Source organism: Leptodactylus fuscus, chromosome 1 (assembly GCF_031893055.1).
Source record: "Leptodactylus fuscus isolate aLepFus1 chromosome 1, aLepFus1.hap2, whole genome shotgun sequence".
NCBI lineage: Eukaryota > Metazoa > Chordata > Amphibia > Anura > Leptodactylidae > Leptodactylus > Leptodactylus fuscus.
Window position 1 is genome coordinate 190,261,919 of NC_134265.1, and position 12,021 is coordinate 190,273,939.

At 43.2% G+C, this 12,021-nt stretch overlaps 1 protein-coding gene across 3 annotated transcripts in view; it reads left to right on the forward strand.

The window, feature by feature from the left end:
* Positions 1-12,021, forward strand: part of HOOK3 (hook microtubule tethering protein 3) — a 77,023-nt gene that overhangs the window by 29,122 nt on the left and 35,880 nt on the right. For 2 of the 3 annotated variants that reach the window (XM_075280428.1, XM_075280429.1), the window contains exons 5-8: positions 1,030-1,162; positions 4,745-4,812; positions 7,850-7,912; positions 8,531-8,614. In XM_075280428.1, the coding sequence (XP_075136529.1) occupies positions 1,030-1,162; positions 4,745-4,812; positions 7,850-7,912; positions 8,531-8,614 (348 nt within the window). Of the gene's footprint in view, positions 1-1,029; positions 1,163-4,744; positions 4,813-7,849; positions 7,913-8,530; positions 8,615-11,116; positions 11,180-12,021 lie in introns of all 3 variants that reach the window. The other variant, XM_075280427.1, reaches the window with a different exon arrangement.

The window sequence follows — 12,021 nt, forward strand, 5'->3', positions numbered from 1 at the left end:
ATATGGGACAGTGACTGTCAATGTCTGTAAAGCGCTGTGGAATATGATGGCGCTATATAAGTGAGCATAATAAATAAAATAATAATAAGCCACATTTTTCAGCCCAGTTTTTGTGCTGAAAAAGCCCCCCTCGGCTTATACTCGAGTCAACAAAAAATAATTTTTATTTTTTTTTATAGGAGGGGGGGAGTCTATTACCAGCGGCAATATCAATGTATAGAATCTCCCATAAAATAGTGGGAAAACAAAAGAAGCTTTAAAAAAAATAAAAGTTAGGTATCCCTGTGTCTGACAGTGACTGGTCCACTGAATATAGGGTATCTGCAGTGCTCCTGTTCTGTCGGGAAGGGGTTAATAGGAGCACTGCAGATACCTTATAGTCAGCCAGGCTGAATTCCAAGTGAGGGAAAAAAAACAGTCCTCAAGCTTAGGGAATGGGCAGACAGACAACCAAAACAACCTCTCCCAGCACCCAGCATCTAACACAGCATCTGCACCCAAAAACTCTGACCATTTTAATTTTTGAAATTTTCCAGTAGCTGCTGCAACCCTCCCCCCCTCCCCCCCTCGGCTTATCCTCGAGTCAATAAGTTTTCCCAGTTTTTTGTGGTAAAATTAGGGGCCTCTGCTTATATTCGGGTCGGCTTATACTCGAGTATATACCGATGTCTTGAAAAAAATCATATTTGATTTTTCACTAAAGAAGGGTTTAGTGAATGTGCATATGAAACTGGTGGGTTCGGTACCACAAACAAGGTTAAGAACCAGAAGTAACTCTAGAAGAAACAGAATGAATGACAGCAAGCCGAAATCTAGAAAACCGTGAGGAATTGATACAGAAATTATATTGGAAAATTGAATATCTTTAAGTTGTTACATAAAAACTAGATTATATAGAAACTCCATTTCGGCAATACCGTTATTGTCTATTCTACAGCTTGTATTTTTATTGTAGGAAAATAATGTATACGCTTTAGGAATTGTTCTAACATATCTTTACAATAATGATTTGGTGTGCACTGTTTTCAGATTTTGGGACATCAGATAAATGATTTTACACTTCCAGATGTTAATTTGGTAGGAGAACACTCCGATGCATCTGAACTAGGAAGAATGCTCCAGCTTATTTTAGGTTGTGCTGTGAAATGTGAACAGAAGCAAGGTAATCCACCATCCACCTACCATTATTGTTCTTTTGGAAATTTACATACAAAATCTAAAGTTTGCCATACAGTAAATGTAATACATGGGTATATTGTTATTGTTGCTGGTTCCCAGTGGTTTCAGCTGAGTAGAAGTGGCTATTAGACTTTTCTGTCAGCTTGTCTCCAGGGTGAAAGAATGATTTAGCCCTTATTCCCTCGTCTCATGGCCATTTTTAAGTATATACTCGAGTATAAGCCGAATTTTCCACCACAGTTTTTGTGCTGAAAAAGCCCCCCTAGGTTTATACTTGAGTCAAGCAAAAAAATAAATGTATTATTATTTTTTTTTACTATTGCGATAGACCAGCCGCAATAGTAATGTATAGAATCTCCCAAAAATGGTGGAAAAAAAAGAAGCTTTAAAAAAATAAATAAGTTCTAAATCCCTCCTTTTCCTAGAATACATATAAAAGTAGAGAATTACTGTGAAACACATACACATTAGGTATCCCTGTGTCTGAGAGTGCCCAGTCTACTGAATATAGGGGATCTGCAGAGCTCCTGTTCTGTCAGGAAGGGGTTAATAGGAGCACTGCAGATCCCCTATATTCAGCCAGGCTGAATTCCAAGTGGGGGAAAAAAAACTCAGTCCTCAAGCTCAGGGAAGGGGCAGATAGACAACCAAAACACTCCCTCCCCTTCCCCAGCAACTACTGCACCCCAAAACTCTGACTATTTTAATTTTTGAAATTTTCCAGTAGCTGCTGCATTTCCCTCCCTCGGCTTATACTCGAGTCGATAAGTTTTCCCAGTTTTCTGTGGTAAAATTAGGGGCCTCGGCTTGTATTCGGGTCGGCTTATTCTCGAGTGTATACGGTACATTAACTTCAATGGTGATATTTACATTAGTTTCTTTTTCTTAACATCCATTTTAACAGACTGTCAGAAAATAGTACATGTTCTATTTTTGTCTGTTTTCATGGATCTGTCAATAGACTGAAATCTGTGGGGCAACATGGTGGCTAGTGGTTAGCGCTGCAGCCTTGCAGCGCTGGAGTCCTGGGTTGGAATCCCACCAGGAACAATATCTGCTAGGAGTTTGTATGCTCTCTCTGTGTTTGCGTGGATTTCCTCCCATTCTACAAAGACATACTGGTAAGAAAAAGAAAATGTACATTGTGATCCCTATATGGGGCTCTCCGTCTACAAAAAAAAAAAAAAAAAAGACTGAAATCTGTAAGGGATCTGTGAAAGTGGATACAAAAGGCCATGAAAAAACCGTCCGGATCATCTCTTCTTCCTACCAGTTTTTATCCAAGGCCTTGTGAATACAGCCTAAGGCTGGGGCCACACGGACCGGAAAAGCAGCGATTTGCCCGCAGCGGAGACGCTGCGGGAAAAAAATTGCGGCGTTGTTCAGTTCAGGCAAAGTGGATGGGATTCATGCAAATCCCATCCCCACTTTGCGGAAAAGATCGCAGCTTGCGGCTTCGCAAATTGCAGCATGTCAATTATATCTATGGAAACGCCGGCGACTTTCCCGTAGATATAATGTTAAGAGAAAGTCCGCGTTCACGCAGCAGTTCTTCCCGCAGCTCTTTAGTGCTGCGGATACAGCCTGTGGGGCCTTAGCCTAAGACAGGAAAAATCCAATCATCTGGCAACCAATAAAGCTTGCCCTCATGTCACCAGAGTTTGTGGCATCTAGGAAGTCCAATGTTAACAGCCAGTATAAATAAAAAAAAAAAAGACCTGTGACGTGGGGTGCATGTTGCATTATTAAAATGTCTGCGTAATTTAGTACAAGCTAGGGGAAAATCAAAACCTCTGCATATTGATTGCAGATGACGTGCAGACACTTTCTAACAGTCATTGACTTGCATGTGGAAAACAAATCTGGAAAAAACATCTGCAAAGCTTTATTTCTATGCCAAAATATATAACAAGTGTTACATGATGATCATTGCTTGCATGACCCAGAGATAAACCCAGGGGCGTAACTACCGTGGTAGCAGCAGTAGCAGCTGCCACAGGGCCCGGGCCATTAGGGGGCCCGGTGACAGCCGCTACCGCTGCGTTTTTTTTTTTTTTTTTTAAAGTCCGTTACGGGCCCCATTCACTTGCCGATCCTGGCTGGGCCGGGATCGGCAAGTGACACTGCGGGGCCCACAGAGGCTATCATTATACTCGGGGGTCTTTGCAGACCCCCAAGTATAATGATCGGCGCACCGGGAGGGGTAAGGTAACATAAAAAACAGTGTTACTTACCTCTCCGCGATCCTGCCAGGCCTCCGTCATTCGTGTCTGACGTCACATGACCCAGGCCAGCTTCCCGGGTCATGTGACGTCTGACGTCATTAAAGCTGGACAAGAGCGGACAGGACAGCCGACAGGAACAGGTAAGCAACTGTCTCTGTTCTTTTAATGGTTTTAATCCCCCGGGTCTCCGATTATTATACTCTGGGGTCTTTTCAGACCCCAGAGTATAATAAATGTTTATAGGTGTCCACAGTGGGACATATGGGGACACTATGGGGGATAATACTGTGTGTGCAGGGGCACTATAGGGGTTAATAATACTGTGTGCATTGGACACTATAGGGGTTAATAATACTGTGTGCATTGGACACTATAGGGGTTAATACTGTGTGTGCATTGGACACTATAGGGGTTAATACTGTGTGTGCATTGGACACTATAGGGGTTAATACTGTGTGTGCATTGGACACTATAGGGGTTAATAATACTGTGTGTGCAGGGGACACTATAGGGGTTAATACTGTGTGTGCATTGGACACTATAGGGGTTAATAATACTGTGTGTGCAGGGGACACTAGGGGTAAATACTGTGTGTGCATTGGACACTATAGGGGTTAATACTGTGTGTGCATTGGACACTATAGGGGTTAATAATACTGTGTGTGCAGGGGACACTAGGGGTAAATACTGTGTGTGCATTGGACACTATAGGGGTTAATACTGTGTGTGCATTGGACACTATAGGGGTTAATAATACTGTGTGTGCAGGGGACACTAGGGGTAAATACTGTGTGTGCATTGGACACTATTGGGGTTAATACTGTGTGTGCATTGGACACTATAGGGGTTAATACTGTGTGTGCAGGGGACACTATTGGGGATAATACTGTGTGCAGGGCTTACTAAGGGACATAATAGAGTGCGGAGGAGGGGGTCAGTCGAGGTCTTCGGCATCGGTTTGGGGAGGGGGGGCCCCATGTCAAAAGTTCGCCACGGGGCCCCGCCATTCCTAGTTACGCCACTGGATAAACCTGTAGACTTTTCATTGGAAATGCACTGGCCGTTAGACTGCTCACAATGGCAGTAATAACATTTAAGGGGTTGTTTTTAAAGGAACTTCCTAAATATTTTCCAAAGGCTGAAAAAACTATTTTAGAAGAATCTGTGCTAACGTTTGATTTGGCTGGCCTGCTGTTTGTAGGTTTTTCTCTGTGGCTTAGTTTACTGTTGGGTTGTATGATTACCTATGTGACAGGATGAGTTCTTCAGTGTGAATGTGTATTTCTGTTTTATATCTGCTTTCATCCAGTAGTTTATAAAGCATGTGTATTTTCTTTTAGAATACATCCAAACCATTATGATGATGGAGGAGTCTGTACAACATGTGGTGATGACTGCTATCCAGGAGGTAAGCCATCTCCAGTGATAGAAAGTTCAGTATATTACTAGGTTATTATTGGTAAAACTATAATCAGTCTGCTATATTAGAGCAGTGTGACAATATTCGGCACTTTCTAAATAAAAAAAATGTATTGTAGTGTGAATTAATAATTTATGAAGTTATCACTTACTTATAAGCCTATCTAAATACACAATAGTATTTGTGTTAAATACTAGTAAAAAATAATTGCCCCCTTGTACATACCTCCTGTAAGCGGTTATTTCTCAAAGTTGTAGGCAACATTTAAAGGGTTATTCCCATCTTATAAACTGATAACATATCACCAAGACCTTTTGACCTCTCACCGATCCTGACAATTAAATGGTCAAAGCATTGTTGTAGGACTGTTTTCCGTGCAAGGTAGTGCTATGGCCACATGTCTGTTTAGAGAATTGCAGCACAGCTCCATTCAAGTTAAGGTAGACCAATACTGTGTCCCCTTTTATTCTTGGGATCAGTGGGCATTCCAGAGTTCAGATCCCCTCCATCATAATGGGATGCTATAACATGTCATTCTTCAATAAGGCTACATTTAGGGTTATACACCATAAAGACCAAATTATCATCATCATTATTTACTTTAGAGCCCCACAAATAGTGACAAATTGCTACAGTGGGATTGAGGGCCCTGCTCGCAAGGGCTTACTATTTATGAGAGATGGGGACAGTAGGTGATGCTGTTAAGATGTGGTGACAGTAGTGTTATTGAAGGTTGTAGGCCTTCCTGAATATAATCCTTAAAGACACAGGAACTCTTCTTTTATGAAGTACTAGCAGTTACCCGCGACTTCGTCTACGGGTTGGCGGTGGCGGTGAACTGCTTATATTTCTTGTTCCCCCATCTCTGCCCTCAGTTTGTTGTCCCCTCCTACCCACGACTTCCTTTCAGCCCCCCTGACCCTGGCGCGAACCACCTGCAGCGCGGCCCGTGGCCCCCCACGTCCCTTTCCTTGCGGCTGCGGCGGGCCCCTCCTACAGGATGGTGGGTCGGGAGGCAACGGCCTTGCTGCTGCGCCTCGGTCCCCCCTCTTTCCCGCTACGTGCGTCCCCGGCCCTGCCCTTACCCACCACCCGCTCCCCTGCCCCAATATAGAGATTACAGTGACCTCCTACATCTCCCCCTTCCTCCCAGCACCAGCCACCCGTGACTCCGGTGACCGTAAGCCCCCCCTCCCTTCCACATGTGCAATCTGGGCCTCCCCTCTACGCACCCTCGGCCCTGTGGTACCATTTCCCCCCCAGCAGAACCCCTCCCTAACCACTACCACCTCCCCCCCCCCCATTACACACCACCTGTTGTAACCCCCCGCCTCCGCTAAGCAACCTGCCGATCAGTGTCCCCACAACACTTACCATGATGATGCCAGGGAGCTGTGTGTGTCATGGCTGCAGCTTCAGCAGTCATGCGTGCTGTTACCCGAGGCGTCTGTGTTCCCAGCCGCAGAGTACGGGGGTTACGTGCGGCTGGCCGTGTTCGACCGGGTTCCACTGCTGTATGGTATGCCGGCCTGAAGCAATGTGTGGCGGCCGGCATATGAGTGGCGTATGGAACCATGTGGCCAGCCGCCATGTTCGTGACAGTGTGTGAAGAGAGTGGAGTAGTTTGGTGGGCGGAGCCGCGGATCCTCCCAGTGGTGGGGGTCGGTAAAGATGGCTGAGCCGGAGAGTGAAACAGGTCGGCTCCTGCAGGATGGTGAAGGTGAGTGTGAAAGTGCTGAGGTATATGTGAATGTGAGTGTGTGTGGTTAGGGGCTAGGTTGTAGAGAGGAATGTGAAGTTTAGGGGCTTGCTATGGGCCAAAGTGTGTGATTTTGCAGAGATGGTGATGTGAGTTGGATGTTTGTGTGGGTTGTGGGAAAAACGTATGTGCGTTATTGTGACGAAAAGTAGCCTATTGCGCAATCCAGTGTATTAGCTATGTTTGTGGAAAATTTGAGCCAAATCGGTGGAGCGGTTTTTCGGTGATTGAGGAACAAACATCCAAACACACAAACTCACAAACCCACAAACTTTCACATTTCTAATATTAATAGGATATTGCAAAGCTTGTTCCTTTTATCTGCACTATTGATTTATGAAAAGGTAAATAAAAGTTTACTTGTGCCTTAAGCAGATTGCAGCGAGGTGGTGTTCTAGCTAATGTTAGCTATATGCACAAGTCAGGTTTCCATAGCATAGATGGGCTATAACGGCAGATGACCATTTTGAGTGTCATTGCTGCCTAAGGGAAACAGAAATGCAACTTTTCAGAGGGGAAAACTGCTTAAAAGTCTCTCCCCTCACCTTCTATCTCTATCCCTCTCCCCTCATAGATTGTAAGCCCTCGCGGGCAGGACCCTCTACCCCACTGTGCCAGTCGGTCATTGTTAGTAATATATCTGCCTGTATATTTTGTGTACTGTATGTAAACCTCCAAATGTAAAGCACCATGGAATTAATGGTGCTATATAAATAAACAATAATAATAATAAAAGTTGGATCACTGAGCAGTGGAAAAACGTTTGCTGTCAATGAATCCAGATTTCTATTACACTTGTGTCATCTGGTATCCATGGATGATATCTGTGTATGCCACAACAATTTGTTGCGATTCTGAAGGCCTGAAAAGGTCCAACATAACAGCTAAAAATGAGTGTGTCTAATAAGGTGGACATTTAGTTTATGTGGTTTTGTTAGGTTCGATAGACCTATGTAATTGCTTTATAATGTTTGCTTTCATAATGAAGAAAATATGCTTAGTACTCCATTTTAATACTTGAATCAACACAGCCCAATTTAATGATATTTATTTCTCCCCCCCCCCCCCCCCTCCCAGTTTTAGGCTCTTTTTGGGTTGTTGTGCTGGCTACTACATGATATATTATAATAATCTCAAATAATTTTTTTTTCTCACTTTCACCTCCTTCTTCCATAATGATTTTTTAAAATATATATACTGTTGAGAAATGACATGTGTTGAACACTTGTGTGACAAGTATGCTATAACTGTGTGGTATCTTTGCAGCTGATGAGTAAGGAAACCCCAGTGTCTATTGGAACAGATGCCTTTGCTGAGCTTGACAAACAGGTAAGCTTGTCACAAACCTGTGATGTGATCAGGATCCTGCTAATGAATAATGCTTATTGGCATCTACAACTTTGTACAAACCTTACAAAACATTACTCACATCTGCACAAATTGATTTGTCTTTCAGTCTGAAGGGCCGGTTTACTTTTTGACATTGTTTTGCTTACCTGAGTTTTGTGTGGCCCGGTTTTAAGATATTGAATTTACTTTATTATAATCTGTTTATTGTAGTGTAAGAGGTGGGTCCGTAATTACTTTACAGTAATTGATCCTGAACTAGAAGGAAGTGTATGTAGCTCTAGCTATGCACATGTGCCTTGCATGGCGCTACTTTTAACCCATCATTTTAGTTTTGTGATTCAGCGTTTTTCACTTTATTTGGGTTCCTGTACATGATAAAGAGCCTCATTGAACAGAGAGGATGTTTGAGGGTCTTCTTCCCTTCATTCTAGGGATAGGTGATGTCCCAGAGGTCGTTTTCTAAAGATTTAGTGATGGTGTTTTCTAGCATTATGTCATAAGTTTCTGTTGCGGAAAACCCTTTACTGATAATGCTCCAACTAAAGAAGACGTTTTAACTGATAGAGCGTTTTTATTTTTTTAATCTTTTTAAAATAGCTTAAGAAAACAACAGAGGAATTGAATGAAGCACTGGCAGCAAAAGAAGAAATTGCCCAGAGATGCCATGAACTTGACATGCAGGTTAGTGCTTATTTGCAAATCTGAGACAATAAATACAAAATAAACCGCTGCCAGATTAGCTATTATTTTGGCTTTTATTAATTCACTCATTTTGATATAACCTCCATGAATCTCTCAGTATACATGTCTGGTTCCTTTTCCTCATTTTATTGTGTTTTTTTTTTTTTTGCTTAATGTAAATCATGATGAATTGTAAGTACCACCTCCCCCAAGCTTATTCAACTACTACCACTGTGTTACAGAGCACATTACAATGATAAACTTATCTTTTTTGTAAATAACTTTTGTAGTTTTGGATAAAAACAGCTTTGAAGTCTTATGCAATTGAGGCGGAACTTCAGCTGTCTTGAACACTGCTCTTGTCACTGTGGCATCCCTACTATCTTCTATCTGTGCAACCCTGGGCAGTAAGAATTGATGCTCCCACTGTTTTGACATGACCCTCCCTACTTGAGCAGCAATCTAATGGCAGAAGGCCTGCCTCCAGTGTATGAACTACTTTTTTTTCCCTCTAAATTGAGAAATTTGCCGTGCATAACAAAAGTGTGTTGTTTATCACTGTAATGTGCTCTGTAACACTGTGGTGAATATGCTTAGTGGAGGTGGTAGAACCCTTTTAAGATATCAGTTCTTCATGCACCTCTTTATACATGCCAGCTATCATGAGCAGTTAGCTACACAGCTAAAGTCCAGAGTGGCTTAAAAAGCAATGGGAAATATAATGGAAGCTATTATAATATAAATCCGCTCCTGACTTTAGCTCAAAAAACTACAGCAAAATAGGAAACAAAAAAATGTTGTGTTTCGGCAACATGGGGCCCTAGCCTAATGCCTAGGGGACAGAGCAGCAGCTAAGACAAAAAATGGATTTCTGCTTGCCTCAGGGCTCGTTCACATCTGCGCCCGGCACTCCGTTATGCAGGTTTCCGTTTCCTGCATAAAACAGAGCAGGAGACGGAAGCCTGCAGGAGTCTTTCTCACCCATTCATTTGAATGGGTGAGAGAGATGTCCGGCCGTGAGCGGCGGTGAGCGTTTTATGCTCTCCGCCGCGAAACTGGGTCTTTTAATCTGGACACAGAGTCGGACATGCAGTACTCTGTGTCCGGATGAAAAAATCCGGTTTCGCGGCGGAGAGCATAAAACGCTCACCGCCGCTTACGGCCGGACCCAGTCTGTGCTTTCCGTCTTCTTGCATGCAGAAGACGGAAAGCACAGAACGGAGACCAGAACGCAGGTGTGAACCTAGCGTCAGACTGTCGATAACAGTTGTGGCATAATAAAGCATAAAGTTAAAATTAGCTTAGGACTGGTGAAAAATGAATGGTGGGTGCACATTGCCCACAGGTACTATCTTACATATATTTTTACACCCACATCTAGACACCTGTTTCAGATACTAAAATAAAATGATTCATATAACCAGCCCTTTAAACACGAATATTTCTTACGGCTCGTTCACTTCTGCGCCCTGTACTCCGTTCCGCAGGTTTCCGTTTCCTGCACAAAACAGGGGCAGGAGATGGAAACCTGCCTGCATGTTTCAATCCCAAATGTTTCATTTGGGATGCCGGCGAACCACCTTTTTTTTTTTTTTTAACCGGACACAGTCGGACATGCAGTACTGTGTCCGGTTTAAAAAAAAAAATGGTTTCGCCGCAGAGCACATAAAACAGTCACCGGCGCTCACGGCCGCTCACGAAGACCAGACGCTGGTGTGAACCCAGTGTTAAAAAATATTTTTATGTGTATTACTCATTAATACGGGTAAAAACATTGCCTCAGATTTTCTTTGCTTATTTTTCTTTATCATACTCCTTGCCTGTGCTCCATGCACGGTTACTCAGTGAGAGGCGGGAACAGCTCTCACTATTGAAGCAAGGGGAAGAATAAAGACTTGCAGTATTTCACAGAAGGGAGACTAAATTTAATAGTGTATCACAAAATGTATTAATAACACACATACTGTCAGAAAATGGAAAGCTTTCCAGACATTTACTCATATATATATATATATATATATATATATATATATATATATATATATATATATACAATTTTTATTTTTTTTGACGGTCCATTTAATTAGGTAGTGAAAAAAATAGGATATGTCCTATATTTGACTTTTCAAGGATCTCTCAGTAGACTCAAGTCTATGAGGAATCCATGAATACTGATGGATTTCAAAACCATCCTAGTCATATGAACAGAGCCCAATAAGTTGCCCAAAGACATTCCCTGAACGGTGCAGCTTTTGCCTGGCTGCAAGTGCTTGCTTGAACATAAGCATGCATCTTTACCACTGCCATGAAATGTCTGTGGGCACTTTCTGCTGAATCTGTAGCACTCCACTAACCTCTAGAATAATATTATTCGATCACATCGGTATTGTTTCTACATGATCTGTTGCGTACACACAAGATAGTAAAAGTGTATTATGTTGTCCTAGTGTCCAGCAAAATCCATTAACCACTTTTTTATTTTGCTTTCTGTGCTAATTAAAGGCGTACTCTATTCAAGAGGAACAAGATAAACTGAGATATGAATGTAATGAGCTAGAAGAAAGGGTAAAGTTGTGAATGCCTCCCCAGCATCAAACACGAACTAACACAATGCTGCTTCGGACTGCATTTGCACTGTGGACTTTCTGCTCAGAAATACTAATATTAGTTAACACTTTGTCATAATTTCACAGAATTTGCATTTCCAACTGTATTACATGAGTTAAATCCAGTAGCAGTCATCCACGCAATAGCATGGTTTGTGGTTCCGCATAGAATGATGCATTGTTATAGTTGGGAAATACCGTATTTTTCGGACTATAAGACGCACTTTTTCCCCCCAAATTTCGGAGGAAAATGAGGGTGCGTCTTACAGTCTGAATGTGGGTGGAGGAGTGGGTTTGCAGCATGGCCGCGCTACTGCCACCGCTGGTTTTCTTCAGCGGCAGTAGCGCGGCAATCTGCAGGCCCCGGCAGCTAAGACAGTCCCCGGCATCTGCTGTAATAGACCGGCGGATGACGGGGAGTGTCTTAGCTGCCGGGGCCTGCAGATTGCCGCGCTACTGCCGCTGAAGAAAACCAGCGGTGGCAGTAGCGCGGCCATACTGCAAATCCACTCCTCCTCCACAGGTCCCGGCAGTCAGTTAGCCCCCCCCCACCGGCCCCATACCTTTAGTGATGCAGGCCGGCTCCTGCACGGCGAGGCCGCAGGAGCCGACCTGTTCCGATGACAGCCGGGAGCCTAATGAAGGCTCCGAGGCTTGTCATAGATATATATTACTATCGCGGCTGGTCTATGAACCTCCGCGATAGTAATGTATAGAATCTCCCATAGACGGCAATACACTTGTATTGCCGTCTATGGGACTTGCAATCAAATGATTGCAGGTTCAAGCCCCCTAGGCGGG